Source organism: Phyllostomus discolor, chromosome 1, assembly GCF_004126475.2.
Source record: "Phyllostomus discolor isolate MPI-MPIP mPhyDis1 chromosome 1, mPhyDis1.pri.v3, whole genome shotgun sequence".
Taxonomy (NCBI): Eukaryota; Metazoa; Chordata; class Mammalia; order Chiroptera; family Phyllostomidae; genus Phyllostomus; species Phyllostomus discolor.
In genome coordinates, this window is record NC_040903.2 from 30201108 (window position 1) to 30221109 (window position 20002).

The 20002-nt window shown below is 39.9% G+C and overlaps 1 protein-coding gene and 1 non-coding gene across 17 annotated transcripts in view; one reads left to right on the forward strand and one right to left on the reverse strand.

Moving 5' to 3' along the window:
• Positions 1-20002, reverse strand: part of FRYL (FRY like transcription coactivator) — a 241791-nt gene that overhangs the window by 150776 nt on the left and 71013 nt on the right. For 5 of the 16 annotated variants that reach the window (XM_036020321.1, XM_036020293.1, XM_036020280.1 and 2 more), the window contains exon 1: positions 4460-4566. The exons of 3 other annotated variants lie outside the window; for them this stretch is intronic. In XM_036020321.1, the coding sequence (XP_035876214.1) occupies positions 4460-4532 (73 nt within the window). In that variant the 5' untranslated portion in view covers positions 4533-4566. Of the gene's footprint in view, positions 1-4459; positions 4568-10537; positions 10706-20002 lie in introns of those variants that run through there. 8 more of the 16 variants (XM_036020276.1, XM_036020272.1, XM_036020267.1 and 5 more) reach the window with 4 other exon arrangements.
• LOC114493593 lies at positions 10345-10451 on the forward strand. The gene has a single exon (XR_003684227.1). It is a non-coding gene; the product is annotated as a U6 spliceosomal RNA (small nuclear RNA).

Consider the following 20002-nt stretch of genomic DNA (forward strand, 5'->3'; position numbering starts at 1 on the left):
GGAAATATGGTGATAAAAAGACAGACAGAAAAGAACACCTAGAGTATGATTCCATTTAGATGAAATGTCCAGAATAGGCATGTCCACAGACACAGAAAGTAGATTAATGGGATGAGGTTCCTTTTGGGAGTGATGAAAATGTTCTACACTGAGAAAGTGGTGATGGCTGGACAACTCTGCAAATACACTAAAAACTACTAAATGTGCCCTTTAAAAGGATACATTTTATGACATGTGAGTTATGTCACAATAAAGCTATTTTAAAAAGAAGCAGTAACAGTTCTCCTCAGATTTTGATAATGACTGCATGAGATTTAATAAACATGAAAGTGTACACACACGTGCACACACACATGTAATGTGTGCCGCAATGCCAGATCCATGAATACCCCCAAAAATGGCGTAAGACCTGCTAATCAAATAACAGACTTTAACTAAAATTTAAATAAATGCATAACACAATTTTGGAGGCTGGCTTTTCACTACTCTCATAATCTAGGAAAACCATCTCTGAACATTACAAACTCTGTTTATGAACTGTTTTCATTGTTTAAAGATCCAGTAATACATGCAAATTTAGTTTCTTAACATACCATACCTTATTCACATTTTAATTTATAAAACCGTGGTTAAAATAACTCAACATATTTCTTTGAAACACTAGCTGAAATAGAATTATGGATGCAAATTCTATAAAGTAATGTTTACTTTAGGTATTATATTAATAATGAACGCATCTGTGACCTTAATTAACAATGCAAATACATAAGTGGACAGTTCTCAGTACTGAATCTTGCCTTGTCTTAACAATTTTAGGGAACTAAGCCAATCTTTTAAATGATAACACCCTACTTCACAGCTGGTTTAACAGAATGTTCCTGATTCCGTTTTTAAAAGAAGTAATGCCTAAAACCGTTGGCACGGAGACAGCATCCCGAATTTAGGCCATAGTGAATGTCACTTCATTGTTGGTACTGAAAGAAACAGGCTCTCCTCTAATCAAACCTCAGCACCACTGCAACGACATTCTGCCAACTAAGCAGGCCTTGAAACCGGGGGCCTCCAGCAATTAACGTGAAACGTAGCATTTAACATCAATACAAATCACAGCAAATGCATCTTTATAGAAATACGAAACATTACTATATTTAATGATAAAGAATTATAATATGCATTGAGATTAAGTTATGTTCCATGACAAAAATCAGATTTTTTTCTCTTTTTCCTTTGGGAGGGTAAAGGCAACATTTGAAATACATAATTTATTTAATGCAAATATTGTATCTCTCTTTTTTTTTTTTTAACAAAAGCTATTAAGAAATCACGTTTTCCTCTGTTGTTCTGAAGAAATTCACTAAAGAGAATTTAGTGATATGGGAACTTTCTGAAACCACTAAGGTATCATTTTATGCTCTCCTGCTTCAGGACCAGCTCCCCTGAGAGACATCACTGTATATAATACCAATCATGTAGCGTAAGAGGAGTCACACATTCATCCTCCTACCTTCTTTCTCATTAATCGATTCTAACAAAAATGATCTTTATCCCCTGATCTTTATCTTAGTTGCGAGCACATTTACCAGAACATAACTAGGCATGGAGTGTACAAAGAACACACACAATCAATTCTTGCCCTCCGGGAACGTACACTCAGTTATCAGAGACAGGAATGAATGAACAGGGTGACTGGTGAAGAACACCACAGATGAAGCGTTAAGTGTCTGGCTGACTGAAGAAAGGTGAGGGCTCATTGTGAAGCAGACAGAGGGGTGGGGGTGCATTCTCAGCAAAAGGTAGCAGCAAATACAAAGGCGGAGCATGCTCTGGAAAGTGGGTTAAGCATGGCAAGAGAGGAGGCTGGCAAAATGAGCAGAAGCTAGATAGATGATGAAAGGCTTCATCCCACAGAGGAAAGACTATGAAGTAAAAAAGGGGAGAGACTTTGAGAAAGGGCACGCACAGGGAACTCTTGGCAGCCATGTGGAAGATGCGAACAGAACAAAAAGAAGCCCTGGCACTAATCCAAGGTGATAATGAAGAGAGGCCGGAACCAAGGCAAGTGGCTGTGGCAACAGAAGGCAGGAGAGAAGAAGAACATTTTAGAAGGAGAATGACTACTCTTGGTAAATGACTAAAACAGGCAGGGTGCAGGGGTGAGAGAGGGTCGTCTGACCCACCCCTGGTTTCTGGCCCGGGGAGTCTGTGGATGGCACCCCGTGCAGCCTGCCCCCGTGGGGAGCACCCTATCATTCACAGCCAAAGTCAGGTGAATTCTTTTCCCTCTAAGACTTTTCTGCCCCACTGTGATCCCTTCCACCTCTGTACCCCGCCCCCATTCCTTTCCTGTGTAACAGTCATTTGGTAAGCCATAACGCATATGCAACATCTCTCCTTTAAGTCCCTTACGGTTAACTTTCCCCATATACTTGCTACCCGACTAAACCAGAAATTCCTTACGAGCAGAGGCAACATCTCCTTCTTAGTGAGTACAGGCTTAATAAACGCTGGCTAATTCAAGTGTTGGTGTCATGAAAACATCCCTAAGAAGAGACCAAAAACTACTGTCCTCTTCTAGGATCTTTAACGTATTTTAATCCTTTTTGTTTTCAAACATAATAGGACTAAGTGAAGGCAGAAAAAAAAAGTAATTAATGAATGCTGGTAAAACAAAAACATTCTCCCACGTTCCAGGGTTAAGGCAGCAGACATGGTTAGGGCCTTCACAAGCAATGAGACTTGTAATTTCTTTTTCACATCAACCTATTGCTTTACAACTCTAAAGAGGCCTTCAAAGGAATTTGTACTATGAATGCCCAAAGGCCAATGGAATGCCCACAAACTGAGTCATTGTATAGCTAATAACAAAGGCTTTACAAACATCTATTTCTCCTTTACTCTGGATTTAGGGGACAAGATTACAGGAGACTTGGCTGTGGCTGGTTTCAGGCTTTAGGCAATGTCATATAGAAATGTTTAAATGGTCAAAAAACAAAATAACTACAAAGTTCCCAAGTATCTAAGCAAATGAAGTTTTTATAAGACAAACTGCTGTGATACAATGTAGCATACTGTTCCTTTATAAGAACCCATTAATTACAGCTTCATTCTCACTATAAAACTGTATTACTATTTTTTTGTAATGCGTGGGAAGGATGAAGGAAAGAGAGAAGGAAGGAGAGATTAAAAACTATGTTTTGAGTTTATTTGATTAAAAATGTATTCTATATCACTCTTTTAAGTAATAAAAGTACTTTAAATTAGTAATTATAATACTCCCAATATTTTAACTATGTTTTATTCACTTAGAAACTTTCCTAGAACTAATATAATTTTCTGCCATCTGGCACAACAATATCACCACATGTAAGAATTACTTAAAGATCAAAAATAAAATCCGGACACTGCAAATGCAGTATGTTTGGCATAACACAAACCTCCTCAAACTATATTCTACAACATTTCATCTTACGAGGCTTTCCCCCCTTGTCAATGTTTGGTCTTTTATATTATTTGCTTAAAAAACAAAACTACACTACATAAATATTTTGGTAAAGCGTTAACTGAAAAAAATAAATGTAGTCTCTCATATTTTATTCATCATTGTGCTCAGGCCCCGGAGGCACAGTTGGGAGCAGGAAAAACTGAGTTCTCATTCCAGTTCTCTGCCACCGTATGACCTTGGAAAAGTCACATTTTTTCTATACTTCAAATTTCTTTGGGAAAGACAGACATTGTTAACAGTCTTTGCTTGCTTCCTTCATTAGTTTGGTATCGTATTATTATGATAATTTGCCAACAGAAAACTGACTATGGTAATAAATCATTTCTAGATGTGCTTTGAGATCTTCAGAGAAAAGTACCGTTGGGAAATACTGGAGGCACTGAACAAAATAAATACATCTACCAAACCCACATATTAGGAAGGGATTTATGGACAAAATAATAGCTCAATAACATTAGTTTTATTAACTCACTTGAACTTTGAAATATAAGCACATCATCCTGAATGTTTTTTATCAGAAAATTTACCACATATGAAAATTACTCACTGTAACTTCAATGACAGGAACCAGGTAAAGTTATGACCATTATATCAAACTGTCTGATGCCTTAAGATAGCCAATACTGTTTCAACAAACGTTCCGTGCCGACAGCACTGTGGAATAGTACTGGTGTCCAATAACCCTGCAGCGATCAGAGTCTGTCATCATTTTCCCCCATTTTTTGAACATTGAGAGAAAGTTTGCCAGAACGATACATATTAACAAAAAAGCCAAGACTATCTAACTACCAACATTACAACTGCCCGGGGTGTGCACATCTACATTTTCTATTGACCTCACTGATTATCATTCAAGAAAAAAATATTCCTCGATGTGGATTGGTTTCAAGAATTAGCATGCAAAACATGGCATGGATCCTACCTCAGCGTTTCTCCCATGTAGGCATATATACTTACAGCTGCTGCTCCAGGACTTTAACAAGGACTTTATGCTAATTTCAAAAAACACAGAATCCTGTAGGCTCAACATTATCTCAACTGGCTGCAACGCAGCAGCAGCAGCAGCAGCGGCAGCAGTAGCAGCAGCAGCAGCAGCAGCAGCAGCACAGAGTTTGCTGATGGATCTCCCTGAGCCGCTGTCCCTTCTCCTCTCACGGAGTTCTGACCCACAGTGCCTTGGCTTCATTACCATGCAGTCTCACAGTGACGCACAACCATAGTGGAACACTGCTGAATGCAGATGAACCATCACGTTGAATAAAAGCTTACAAGTTCATTATAAGTGGCCTGAAGGGCATCCTCACCTTTCTTTATGTAGGCATGCACGTGGCCGCAAGGATCTCTGTGTTCCTGTGACCAGTTTTGATGAGCTGTGTCTCCCGCTGCTTTCAGAGGAGTCACTAGTGCTAGTAAACAGACAAGGGTAGAGCTCTGCCCTTGGGTGCCAACTTTTCTCACGAGCTAAGGGCCTTGGCAATGAAAAGTAAATTTGGATCTAACATGAGATCTTTAAATCTCTTCCTGTAATAGCTGACCAAAAGAAAAAAAAATTGGTGGTATTTATCCCACTCCACTCTCACTTTTCTCTAGGTAGTTTTAGTAGTAAATTCCATCCCTCCACACACTCAGGACGTCAGCAGTGACTTTCTCAGCACGCTTATGATGAAGCCGTGTCCACTGCCTCACTCAGCCCACCACAGAGAACGCCGGCTAATGGAATGAAAAGATGATGTAATGAACACCAGGGCTGAGCCTCCTCCACCAGCTCCCTGAGACTGCTCAGCTCAGGACAAACTTTCCTCTGCTGCATGCAATTTATTCAAAAGGGAGAACTCTACTATAATAACAGGGTTATTTGTAAAACAGGGTTTTTTGTTTCTAACATAGCATAAAATTCCCCTGAAAATCTTAGAATAGCAGCAAATAGCAAGAAATCCTCTGCTCAAATAAAATGCACATTTTAAAAACTCTATGGAAACTTTTAAAACTGAAAACTGGCAATATGAAAAGCTTAAATGCTCTTCAAAATAGGAGAAAAAATTGAAAATCAAACCCAACAAATAATATTTTCTGTTAACAGCAGAATAAAAATGCCTTGACCTCATAATTGGTTTACTGTCACTTTGAAGGTCAATAAGGCCTGTGCTTTTCTATATGTGGCAAACTTGATCCACCTTTAAATCCCACAAAAATAAGTAAATTTGGTGATTATAACTAAATAAATCTATTCATAACCAAAATGGCCAGGCATTGTATTAAAAGTTAAAAGAATATTATTTCCATGCACAAGTAATCATACACTAAGGGAACATGAAGATCATATTTGTTAGGACATATTCGGCAATACTAATATTATTGAGAATGCCATTTAAAGCTCGTATTTCTTCAGAATAATCCAAGAAATCTGGAGTAGTTCTATGCCATTCCTACTCCTGAACAGGCCCCAAACCTAAATTCAAACTGGGGCTGTAAAGGCTAACCCCACAGAATCTCAGTAACACAGCACCACTGTTTGAACACGTCTTCTTCATCAGAGACATCTGGGGATCAGTTAAGCGCAAGGTCTCCCCTGGCCTGTGGAACACGACGGCCTCAGGATGTCATCGGGAATAAAGGGCATTCTGCAGTCCTAAACCACTACCTGCTGCATGCCGCCCGCAACAAAGCACGTCCACAAACAAAAGGCTCTGGCTGTGCACAAAATCATATAATTCTTCTTTTTAACTAAAGTACAATCCGAAGTGATTTGACAATACAATCCTCTTTTCATCAGACAGCTGTTAGCAGATTAGTGGAATAAGCTGACCTAGGCCCATACAAACTGCATCACTCAATGCCAAGGCCCAGAGCTGAACCGTGTCAGCAGGCAGACAAGTTGGGAGCACACACCCACATATTTGGCCATAGTTTTTCTGCCCCTCTGCAGCTAAGCCTATTAGCCTCACACAAGTCTTAAAAGGTACTTAATACTATTTGGTTATAATGTCCCTCCAAAGTAACCAAGGTTCATTCCTAGTAAACCTTTACATAAATGATAACAAGTAAAACTAACTGTTTTATCGAACATCAGAATATGATTAACTTTGGGGGAATTAAAAAGTAGGTGATGTTCTCGCAACCTTATAAAAAAGGGATTTTCTTCTGCTTGAGTTTTATCTAAATGGATCAGAAAGAATAAATTGGAACTTATAGCTCCTGTTGTATCTAATCAGTCTGTTACTATGTGTATACAGCCAAAGCAAATCAACAGTTTCTTTGGGACACAGAAGCATAAAATTAATTTCAGGGCTTATTTTAGAAGTTTTGTTTTACACACACTGGGACCCCCTTGCAGACAGAGGGTCGGTGAATATGATAGTTTCCATTTATATGGAAATAATTCAATATGCCCCCATAAGCAGAGCCTGGGCCCTAAACTTTATTCTGTAATAAAATTAAGTAATGGTACCATTACTTAATAGTTAAGTAATTCTAACTATTAATCACAACTTTAACAAAGGTTAATGAAGTATTTACTCTGTAACCCTTACTAAACTTTTATCAACCAACTCACTATCATTAACTAGAAGAACTACATATGCACCCAACAACCCCTCAGAGGACCAGGGCAGAGGTCCACTGTATTTTGAATGCCTTCTCAATCTCCCAGTTACGAGTCATATTTTTATTCCCCCAAAGATTTTATTTATTTATTTTTAGAGATGGAGAGAGAGAGAAACATCAATGTGCGGTTGCCGGGGGTCATGGCCTGCAACCCAGGCATGTACCCTGACTGGGAAATGAACCTGAGACACTTTGTTTCGCAGCCCGCGCTCAATCCACTGAGCCACGCCAGCCAGGGCTCAAGTCATACTTTTTAATTACACAAGTACTAATACTCTTATCATTCTCCAAGTGAGTTTTCTATCCTTAACCCATCCATTGATCACAGAAATAAACACATAGCCTAGAGCTTATTCTTGCAAAGGAACAGTCAAAACGTCCGTGTCAGTCTTCTATTTTATTCTAATACATCCAAAATTCTCCAGGTTGTATCATACCTGTGTATTCTGGCCTCCTTACCACAAAAAGAGAGCCGCAGAAATCATTGTTCAACGCCACATCTTTGGCAAAGCAGAAAAATCAATTTTAGATCATTACCTTCAGCTATACTCCTCGGCACCTTTTAGATTATTATTTATTAAAGAATGCTTTTAAAATAAGGTTTAGAATATTTTAAAGAAATCACAATGTCAATGTCACTGGCCTCTCTGGAGGTCCTCCCAGCATGGGCCAGACACTGTGAGGCCCTGAGCACCAAAGACAACTGTGGCAGCGCTCTCGCCCTCGAGGAGTTAGAACACGGGTTTCCCTCTTCCTTTAAATCAATTTCCATTTAATTCTATGCCTTTTCACTGGCATATTAAGAATCCATGGAATTCATCACCCAATTTACATTTCTAAGTACAAGGTAGGACAGAGGTATACAATCTAATACACAAACACAAAAAAAATGTATACCAGGAAAAATGCCCAGTAAATACTTAAAAAATATTGCACTTTAGATAGGGTCTGAACAAAATGTTTCTTGATACACAATAAAGTTTAGATTTAACTGAAAATATCACAAAATACAATTCACTGGAATTTAAGGTTCCACCTACCCAAAGAAACCTTCAATTATTAACATCCCTAAGAAGAGTTCAAATATAAACATTATCTCAAAAATTATTAAACTGGTATAACAGCCATAAGGAAAAAAATTAAAATTTATCAAGTTTTTTTTCATACAAAACATCAAGTATCCTATCAATCCTGGAGGCTCCAACAGCCCCTACAGATTTCAGCTTTTTCAGCATGTCCTCACCTTTTTGGGAGTTCAGAATAGAGCTGAAAGGTTCTAGGAATGGAAGGAAAGATGCCCGCAGGCGTAGTAAGTCATTAACACCACATATGAAATAAAAAAAGAAAAGAAAATGACTGCAAAACACTTCATATTTTGCTTTGAGACCTCATTAAACACTGCATCGAAACATTAACAGTAATTATCTATAGTTATTATCAGCAGTTAACATTTACTTCTTAATGTACTTACTTCTTTGTACAGGAGTGAGCCAAAGTAGGTTTACAGTTTTCATATGGAAAATAAAATAAGAATAAACTGTTTCACATACAACTGCAAACCTACTTTTGCCAACCCTGTAGATGTCCCAAATGTTCTAAATGAATTTGTTTTAACATTTTTTAACTTCATTAGAGAAAGAAAGCAGGGTTCCTTGGAGAAATGGCAGACTCTGGGACTGTAGCACCAAGACAACACAGAGCATCTTGTAGGGCCAACGCTGTAACAATTTGAGCAACAAATTGTTGCTCAATGTAGCAATGCAGCAATGTAGTTTTGGAATACAAGCCAAGCTATAAAATAAATATCCATGAATCTACACTAATCTAAATTAATGATTATATGCATATGTAAGTAAGGAGAAAATCCCACATTGTAAAGGAAAGAGTTAACCTATACACAGGTCAACCTGACTGGCATCCTTTGAACGTCCTGCTTACAAGACTGGCCTTTGGCCGGCATCTAGGAACTCAGATTTCAGGAGGGAGGCCCTACTGTTCCCAGAGCTGGTAAGAATGGCTTACACGATGCCTCACACTGCTGGTGCAAACAACAGAGTTTGTGCTGGACATCTGCTCTCCTCTAGGGAGTCTGGGGTTTGGGTATGTGCCAGGCAGTGGGTACCCACATGATGAGCCTCAGTAAAAATCCTAGGCACCGAGTCTCTAAAGAGCTCCCAGTTTGATAACCCTTCCCCCGTGGTGCCGCAGCTCTCTGCTGGGCAGTCACTCACCTCCTCTATGGTGCTACTGGGAGGCACGGTAGAGGCATGTGCCAGGTGTCCCGGGAGTCCATCCCACCCTCCTTTCACTGTGCTGAGTTTGCTTAAGTGTCCTTTTGTAAACAGAATATATAAAAAGAGGCTCACATAGAACTTTGAGAGATAAAACACATAACATCTAAAACAGTAAATTCACTGGATAGGACAAATTAGATTCCATAGAAGAAAAGATCAGTAGCCTTGGAGAAATGGAAATGGTAACTCTCTGCAAAGCCAAGCACGGATGAGAAAACCATGAAAACATGGCACGAAGCCTCACTGACCTTCGGAGCATCAAATGGTCTAACACATGTGTAACTGGACTCTCAGAGGAGCGAAGAGAAAATGCTATCTGAAGAAATAATGACCAAGACTTTTTAAAAACTGACGAAGACTATAAACCCACAAACCCGAAAATCTCATCAAACCTCAAACAAGAACACACGTGACAGAAAACACACGCCAAGGCGGGCCCAAGTCGAACCGCTGGACGCCGATGAAAAAAGGAGGTATTAAAAGCAGTCCGAAACAATGACAGATTTCGTACAGAGGCACAAAGGTAAAAACGTGCACAAGTGTTTCTTCTGAAACGATACGAGGCAGACGCTGCAATGGCGTCACTGAAGAGCTTAAAGCACAAACCTGGTGACCTGTATGTCTACCTCCAGGGAAAACATCTTGTCAAGATTCAAGCCAAAAACTTTTCCAAGACAGACAAAAGGTGTGGAGATAAAGAGTGTGGGAGTGGGTGTGTGTGTCTCCACATATATACATGCAAAAAATAAAGTGGCAAGCAGTACCGAGTAAGTGTTGTGAAGGCCATAAAAAGGGGTATATGACAGACAACGCCTGACCAGGCCCCACGGAGATGAGGTGACCGGGGAACTGAGGGAACAATACCAAATCCGAAATCTGTTCAGCAGTGAACCTTCTCCTGAAGAGTAAACCTGTTATGCTTAACCTGAAAAAGGACAATACACTGCTCTCAATTTGGCAGCGCATCTACTAAAACTGGAGCAATACAGAGAAGATTAGTATGGCCCCTGAGCAAGGATGACATGCAAATTTGTGAAGCATTGGGAAAAAAAAAAAGGAAAATTAATTAAAATCAAAGTAACTCTGGCTGACCAGGGTTAGAGCACCAGTCTTCTACCCACTTGGTTCTTCTACTTGCCTGAGGAGATTCGCCAAGAAGTCCTGAAATACCCATAGGGCTCCAAGAAATACTGACATTGATCCCTGGCTACTGTGTCTCAGCTGGGTGGAGTGCCATCCTGTAAATTGAAAGGTCGCAGGTTCAATTCCCAGTCAGGGCACATACATAGGTAGCAGGTTTGGTCCCTGGTTGATGGGGGTGCACATGAGAGGCAAGAGACTGATATTTCTCCCCCCGACCTTCCCCTCTCTCTAAAATCAATAAGCATGGCCCAGACTGGTATGGCTCAGAGGGCTAGGCATCATCCCGCAAACCAAAAGGTTTGTGGTTTGATTCCCAATCATGGCTCCTGCCTGGGTTGTGGGACAGGTCCCCAGTTCTGGGCAACCAACCGATAGAGGTTTTTCTCACACGTAGATGTTTCTCTCCCTATCTTTCTCCCTCCCTCACCTTCTAACAATAAATAAAATCTTTTAAAATAGTAATAAAATGAAATCAATAAGCATGTCCTCCCGTGAGAATTTTAAAAAAAGATTTCAAAAAAGAAATACTGAAGTTAATAATCAAACTCTGTAGAAAAGCTTTGAACAGGAATAAGACCAGACAGACCACTTGATTAGTTAGGTAAAGAATGGACTTGAGAACACAGTAGAAGTCAGTGGGCTATTTAAATTGCTAAGGTGAGAGAGAATGACTGAAAAAATGAATAGTAAGTACACTTATAGTAATTCAGGAATAGGCAATAAGTATGGGAAGAAGAAGACAGATACCAATCTTTCCTAATACATGCTTTCTGATGTATTTGGTGACTGACAGGATAGGGTCAACAAAAAAAAGTAAAGCTGAAATACTCAAAAGCGACGCATAGGTTTAGGTGACTATACGGACGGTGGTGCTAAACATGCAATAGCCAGGCGTGGGTCACATCAACAACTCTGGCTATGTGGTTCTGGCTACACAGTACCAAAGGGGTGGCAGGACTAGAGACCAGAGGAGGGCAGAAGGACAGACAACCAGCCCCACAAGCTTTCCATCTGTATTCTCCACTGATTATGGGGGGGGGGGGGGGTGGAGGGACTGAATTCCTTATTTTCACGTACTTGCTAGCCAACAATAACCACAAGTTAATGGCTTCGGCTGAACTGAAGAAAATAAAAGAACTACTAAAGAGAAATAATAATTCAAATACAGCACCATGAAAGAACAAAGGAAATAAGTGAGTAATGAGGGGAATCTGCTCCTGAGACACTTGAGCCAGAATTCCATCGAGATGTCTGGATAGAAAGGTTTCAGGTCAGGTCCAAAATAGTTGCTTATTTCAGAAGTACATATCAAGTTTCTGGATTAATGATTATGATTATAAAAGTGTTTCTAATAACGGTAAGTTCTATACAAATGTCACAGATTGGACGAATGCACCAATATATTCGTAAATGAGCAACATAAAAAAGTACAGGAGCATTTTAACTAAGCTCTATGTTTTAGGAGTGGTTACCTGTGCAGCAATTCTATTACCTGCGTATGCCGTATGGGACAATTACTGTTACCTTCCTGACACAGGGTATTTATTAATAGCCCAATTGTTCCTAGTTTAAGTTCTTTTTATATATTTCACACATAAAATAAAAAAGAAATTGCTTCCACTGCTTAAAATGAAGCATTTCAGACCCTGTAATCATACCTTCTTCTTTCCCTAACAAACCACACTAATTTGGTATCATTTGCCTCAGTGCTAAGACACTCATTTCTTGAATTAAAAAAAATCTGGCATTTCTGAATATATTTAAAATTGATTCTTGAGATTCTAGAAATTGCTTTTAATTGTGAAATAATTTTTGAAGGTGCTAATAAAAATCCAGATTTCAAATCTTCTATTCCAATCACTTCATGGATCTGTATTATTACAACACACACAATGTATATTCATTGCCCAAAAAAGAAACTAGACTGTTAATACTAAGGTACTTTCATTGTCCATGTAGATGCAGTGGGAAGAAAAGGGATTCCCATTACTGGGAAAGAATAGGTAAAATTCTATGAAACATGACGAGCTTTTATTTATCGTGAAAACAGGCATTATTACCAACATGTAGAGCTGAGAGGCAGACCATCAGCTGTCCAGGGTCTGTGAGGAGCTACGATCACCTCGTCTGTGAAGCACCCACCACAGAGCGAAGGCTCGCTATTTTCTGCCAATGCTGTCCTTTCTCATTTTTCCTACAATGTTCTCTGTCCCCGCCGCCGTCCTCTCTAAAATCAAAAACCTATTATTTTTTATTAAAAAAAATTTTGAAGAGTTTATCTTCATATTAACATTCTTTTTTAAAAAACATTTATTTTACTTTTAGAGACAGGAGGAGGGAGGGAGAAAGAGAGGAAGAGAAACATCAATGTGTGGTTGCCTTTCATGTGCCCCAAACTAGGGACCTGGCCTGCAACCCAGACATGTGCCCTGACTGGAAGTCAAACCAGCCACCCTTTGGCTCCTAGGCTGGCACTTAATCCACTGAGCCACACCAGCCAGGGCATAATCTTAACATTCTTTAAAGCCCCACTCTAAACCTAGTAAATGAGAACTCACTTTTTAAAAGGAGATCAACAAGGTCATTCTTAAGCCTAATAAGGTTTAAGAGCTACTTTAAATTATACTCATAAAAATATTATCTTGCTTGTCATTTTACTTACTTAAAGGGTAGGAAGTAAAGACAATTTTTCTGTATTCCTTTTAAGAACTTTTTAGAGTTTTTTGAAGTTTCTCCATTCTGTAGACTAGAAATACACACCAGCTTATATTTCTGAGATCAGTCTAAGAGACCCATCAGACAGTTTACCTAGTCTTAAACAAATTACTCTTTAGAAACAGAAAAATCTATCAAAAGTTTAAGTGAAAGAAAAATTTAGAATTTAGGTAAGGTGATAAAAATTTACATCTGTAATATTTACAATTGTTTTGGATTACTATTTATCTTTAACGGTTTCTATTAATAAAGCAACGATGGAATGTTTGTTTTCCTGACACAGACTGTAGAAAAAATGTAATTCTAAGAGACAAACAGACTGATCTTCACCTTGACTGCCATCTTCCTAAAGGATCACCTGAGGTTGTCTAGGTTATCTTTATAGCTACTTTATTCTTTTAGACAAAAAAAAAAAAAAATGAGTAGGCCGAACAAACCAGCAGGACGAGGCGACAGAGACAGGCGGAAGGTACAGGTGTACGTAGCCTGGTGGACGACGGATTTCATTGTGGAGAGGTCCACAAACAGGACTCTAAAAGCAACCATTTCGGAATGCCACCCCAGGATACTGAGGGCACAGAGAAAATGTGACAAGCCAACAATTCTCTTTCAAGAATAAACCACTGGCCCTCCCACAGTCACAGAATTACAGATTTTTTTAAACTGGAGAGACATTAAAGGTCACATAACGGAGTCCCTTAAATTTCAGATGAGACAGCCAAAGCCCAGGGAGGATAAGTGTTACAGCTGGATCCCAAATCAAACTAATAAATACTTACTGAACACCTACTACACATAAAACACTATTTGAAGGGTTACAGAAAACATAAATAGGGGTAACATTAGGCCCCTTCTTCAAAGCTCCTGTTCCCTATTTCCCAGGTAAGTTACCTGCACGTGGCTCTCTGATGTTGGCGATCTTCCTTCCCACTTTGGCCCTTGGGCCGAATCTGGTTCATCACCTGCTTCTGAACACAGACTCTGCCGGAACACGGCCATGCACACATTCCCTTATCGTCGAGGCTCCTTCTGCCCCATGAAGTCACAGCTAAACTGTCGTGACAGAGACCTGTGGCATGTAACGCCTGAAGTATTTCCTGTCTGGCCCTTTACGGAAAATATCTGCCAAACTCTCTTCTAGATCGTTTGCTCAACTTGAGGTTTGTTTTCTTTTTTCATCTGAAACGAATGAAGGCTGGTTGGGCCCCCAAAACAAGTGCCCACTGAGCCCCGCGCTAGCTGGTGTCGAAGGAAAAGTCAGTGGGCTAAATGTGGCAACTGACAGCAGCTCTCGGTAACAAGGGAAAACTTGCACTGGCACATAAAGGACAAGAACCAAATGACACAGAACTCTAATATCCAACAAACATCTACTAACTGCTCACTAAGTGCCTGCCACTGGCTGAAGCTCTGGGGATACCCACATAAGTACGACCACCTCAGTTCACAAAGAACTAACTCATTATCTGGTGACAGAAACAACAGTTTTCTATTAAATGGAATCGAAGCTCGTAGACAGAGAGAGTCGTGACACAGAGGGTAATGAACTGAGGCTCGGGGACGGGGGTGGGGAAACTGGGCACACCCAAGCACAGTCACACACAGACTTCTATACCCTGCAGAGTTCCAGTTACAGGGAGTCACCAGGCATGGAAGCTTGTAACCACCTCCAGTTGCCTCGGCCCGAAGGCCACTATTTATACATGGGTGGAGTTAGCTTTTGGACTGTACGTTGCTTCCTGGATTTCTTTTATAGCACATTTTTGTTTAACCTTTCTAGCATGTGTTTAGTTATATTTTAAACTTACATTTAGCTTTAGTCATCTTAACCTATTTTACCGTGCTTTTTGCCAACCTCACCTCTACTATTTTCTTTAGTATCTTCTGATACAGATATTATTTTTATCACCTTATTCCTCTTTTTACACTTTTATTATTTCAGCTGTGATTAATATTTATGTAATTATATATTTTTCCTCTCTCCTTTTTTCCAACAATTTTATCTTAGGTATAACTCCTTCCTTTTGCTTCTTAAGTGAGAATAAGCAGGGGTGATCACTGAAATAGTCGGCCACCAGGAAGGTGTGTTAACTAAAAATTAGAACAGGCCCAGCCTTGGAGTGGAGGTGGGTCCCAGGGTCCCGGTGTGCTTAGGATTCACCCTTTAGTTAGTGCACCCAGGGATGGTTCCAGAGGGCCCTGGGGCAGGGGCAGAAGGAGTGAAGCAGCAGGAGCACTTGAGGGAGGAGATGGAGCAATCGATAAGTATCAACTGACATGAGGAACTGTAACATTTAACAACCAGTACCAGCATAGCAGTTCCTATTGGATTAGCATCAGTTCTGCAATTAGGAAACAACAGAGTAAGTGGGATACAGAAGAAGCTACTCCATACCCCTTAAAAAAAAAGAGAGAGAGAGAGACAGGTGCAGCTTATTTCAATTAAGTTTCTTCCAAGACCTTTCTAAATGTCAAAAAGTAAAGATCCTGACCATAACTCTAGCCATACTTAACTGCTCCATTTTTAAAAAATATATATCCAAGTAACTTGAGAAGACAGTCTAAAATGATTCTTCTTAAAAAATGTTAAGCTAACTTTAAAAATAGCCAAGAGAAATCACTAAGTACTATGGCTGCACTAACTTCTAAGAGCCTCTGCACCTGGATCACACAGTCACTCAGCGGTGGTCACTGGGAAGAGCACAGACTATGGACAAAGACGGAAGCTCAGGAAAAGGTGGTAACACAAGTCAAGCTCCCATGAACTTGCACGCAGCTCTAAATCACATGCTAAATTTTTTTGGAATTATGCACAATAAAAAGACGTAGATCCAGATTCCTAGACTATTTTCTATGATGGACTGCTCTAAGGATAAATTCTAGTTAAAATTAATTCATCTACCTCCAAGTCAAAATTCCAAAAAATTTTGCAAACAATAATAGACACCAAGTGTTAAACTATATGTCAATTTTGCAGGGTTGTTGTTGTTTTTTTTTTTTGTAATGTTAAAATACAGTGCTACAGCCCTAGGTGATGTGGCTCAGTTGGTTGGAGTGTCACCCTGTAAACTGAAAGGTTGTGGGTTTGATTTCCGCTCAGTCAGAGCACGTGCCTAGGTTGCAGGTTTGTTCCCAGTCGGGATGCATATGAGAGGTAGCCAATGGGTACTTCTCCCTCACATCAGTGTTTCTCTCCCTCTCCCTCCCTCCCTTCCCCTCTCTCTCAAATCAATAAGCATGTCCTCAAATGAGGATGGAAAAAGAAGAAATAAAACACACTCTAAAAAAAAATGCCATGAAGAAAATACCATTCATAGGTGAGGTCAGTGGCCTGGAGGGATTAAAGAACCCGATCAAGGACACACAGCCAATCACTGGTAGAGCTCGGCTGCGTCTGGATCAAAGTCCCCCAACTCTCCTTTCTCAATACTTCAGTGCCTCCCATCACGCCGGTAGGTCTTCCCAATATCTCTCCTCCTCCCATGGGAGTTCTCACAGATTCTGAGAAGGCATGCATGTAACAACCCAGTAAGCCTTCCCCTACATCCTCTATTAGAGGCTGTAGAACAACAGCCTGAAGAACACTCTAAAGGGCCCTCTTATTTAAGAAAACCTCCTTGATTTGATGATACTACCAAAGCCCAACACTTCCAAATCCCAGTGTATAAGCAAGAATCCCTAAACCCCTTCACACACGGTGAGTACAAGGTATCTTTTGGGTCAGGCCAGAAATTCCACAGCAGACCAATTATTTTGGAGTTCAGGTTCTTCCAGGACATTGCCCTGCCCAGCAACCTCTTTACCACATCCGAATTCCACATGATTCTCCGTCTCCTCTGGTCTGTTAACACTACGTGCATCTGAAGTGTCACAAGAAAACCCATCTCATCTCGGCATTCTCCTAGGACCTTCTCTAACTCTCTGTTAATAAGCCAGTCTTTGATGAAGACTTACATAACTCTTTAACCATCTTACTTCCTTCTAAAAGGAAACTTGCCCGCCCTATCTTTCCTCTACCCAATACATAATGCACCAAACAAAAGGCGAGCTCTTCTGGAGGTGCAAAATCTAACCACCGAGGGCAATGGTTCCACACACACACACAAAAAAAAACTGAAAAGGTCACTTGTTTTTGAAATCTTAGTAACAATTAGTACTCCCTTTTCTTTGCTAGTCGACTGTATAGGGCAGCCTTTCGAGCTCAACCAAAAGGCTTTGGGAATTTTTAACGAGTCCTCCACTGTGGTGTGCCCCGCTACTGAGCTGTCCTGAATTCCTGGCAGAGTATACCAGTACACTATTTAATGTTTTTAACCCATGGAGTCATGAACACTTTGTAATAAAACAAAAATGGTATCTCAATGTGCATCTCCTCACTGCTTTCGTGACAGTCATGTGAAACAGCTACTCCCTCAATCAGCTTATTTAACCAATGTTATAAGAGTAATTATCAACTGTTCATTAAAGTGAAACGGTCTCAAAGAGTAATGCTTAACATATACTAGAATTAAAGAAATATCCTATGAAAATATAGCTCTTATTAAAATGAAAGCACCCCAAAAATTGTATGTTTTTGAATGGAACAATTAACCTTAGTAAATACAACTAGCCTTTAAAAAATATTCATACATAAATTTTCTTTTTTAAAAAATATCTTATTTATTTATTTTTAGAGAGAGGGGAAAGGAAGGAGAAAGAGAGGGAGAGAAACACCAATGTGTGGTTGCCTCTCACGCACCCTCAACCAGACTCATGGCCTGAAACACAGGCATGTGCCCTGACTGGGAATCAAACCGGCGACCCTTTGGTTCACAAGCCAGCACTCAGTCCACTGAGCTACACCAGCCAGGGCTCATATATAAATTTTCAAAAATATCAATGCCACAATGAAATGGAGTAGAAAAAGCAAATGCCTGACTTTAGAACAAAGCGTGACTACACCACTTAGTAGCCCCCCCCCCAAAACAAGCAAAACTTCAAATAACTTCATTAAAGCCTCTCTGAACTTTTAAAACTTTGTATAACAACTTATCTCAGTCTTCAAGACAATTTAGATAACATTTGCTCATTCAACCAATATTTACTGAGCAGCTATTCTGTTCCAAGCTCTGAGACACAGCAATAGAGCAAAGTCCATGCTCACCTTACATCCTATTTGTGGGAGGAAAGGGGACTGGAGTGCACTATTTCAGTTATTGGTGAAACAAGAAAACAGCGCCCAGAATACAGAGGGTGCTCAAAAGTTTCTTTCATCCCTATGCACTCCAATGTTCATAGCAGCACAATTTACAACAGCCAAGAGATGGAAGTGATCTAAGTGCCCATCAGTAAATGAGTGGATAAAAAAACTATGGTACATTTACACAATGGAATACTATGCAGCCGAGAGAAAGAAGGAGTTCCTACTCTTTGCAATAGCATGGATGGAACTGGAGAGCATTATGCTAGGTGAAATAAGCCAGGCGGTGAGGGACAAATACCATATGATCTCACCTTTAACTGGAACATAATCAACAAAAGAAAAAAGCAAACAAAATATAACCAGAGACATTGAAATTAAGAACAATCTAATAATAACCAGAAAGGAGCAGGAAGGGGACAATGGGGAGAAGGGTTTTCAGGAACTACTATGAGGGACGCATGGACAAAACCAAGGGGGCAGGTGGAAGCAGGGGAGGGAGGGAGGTTTGGCTGGGGTGGGGGGAATAGTGGGGGCAAAATGCAGACAACTGTAATTGAACAACAATAAAATAATTAGAATAAATAAATAAATTTCATCCTTAATGTTGATATAAACTTCGTTATTTTCAATGTATCATTATCTCTGGTCTTGGTGAATTAGACAAACAAATCTTATATTTACACTAACTTATCCTTGACTCCAAACAGAATGAACAACAAAATTAAGACTGATTCCAGAATAAGTCAGAATAAAAATAACCGAGTCCTGGAGATACAAGGACCTTGCAGCTGTCACAACAGAAGTCTGTGGAAATACACTGCCCGGTTCCTAGGATCTGACTCATGACTATGCCTAACATTCACTGTTCTTCAACAGTCAGACAACACTGGTATATTCTGAATCAGTGAAGGGCATTTTCTCCCCACCAACTTTTATGTCTGCAGCTAGATATTATTTGTGTCAATTCTACTAATATTTATCAGACAAATCGGTCTTTGATCACATGACTCTGACTCTACACAAAAAACATATGAACACTGTATTTAAACAGCTTATGAACAAGATTACATAACAACAAATACATTTTGATTACTGTTTCTTAAGGAGCAGACATAGAAAAAATTATTCTTTTTTTTAAAAGACTTTATTTATTTATTTATTTTTGGAGAGGGAAGGAAGGGGGGAAGAGAGAGAGAGAGAAACATCAATGTGCAGTTGCTGGGGGTCACGGCTTACAACCCAGGTATGTACCCTGACTAGTAATCGAACCTGCGACACTTTGGTTCACAGCCCACACTCAATCCACTGAGCCACGCCAGCCAGGGCTTATTTACTTCTTTAACAAAATTGCAACATAGCCCAGGCTGGTGTGGCTCAGTGGATTGAGAGCTGGCCTGTGAACCAAAGGGTCACCGGTTCAATTCCCAGTCAGGGCACATGCCTGGGTTTTGGGTCAGGTCCCTAGTGGGGACATGGGGTGTGAGAGACAACCACACATTGATGTTTCTCTCCCTCTCTTTTTCCTTCCCGTCCCCTCTAAAATTAATTTTTTTTAAATTGCAA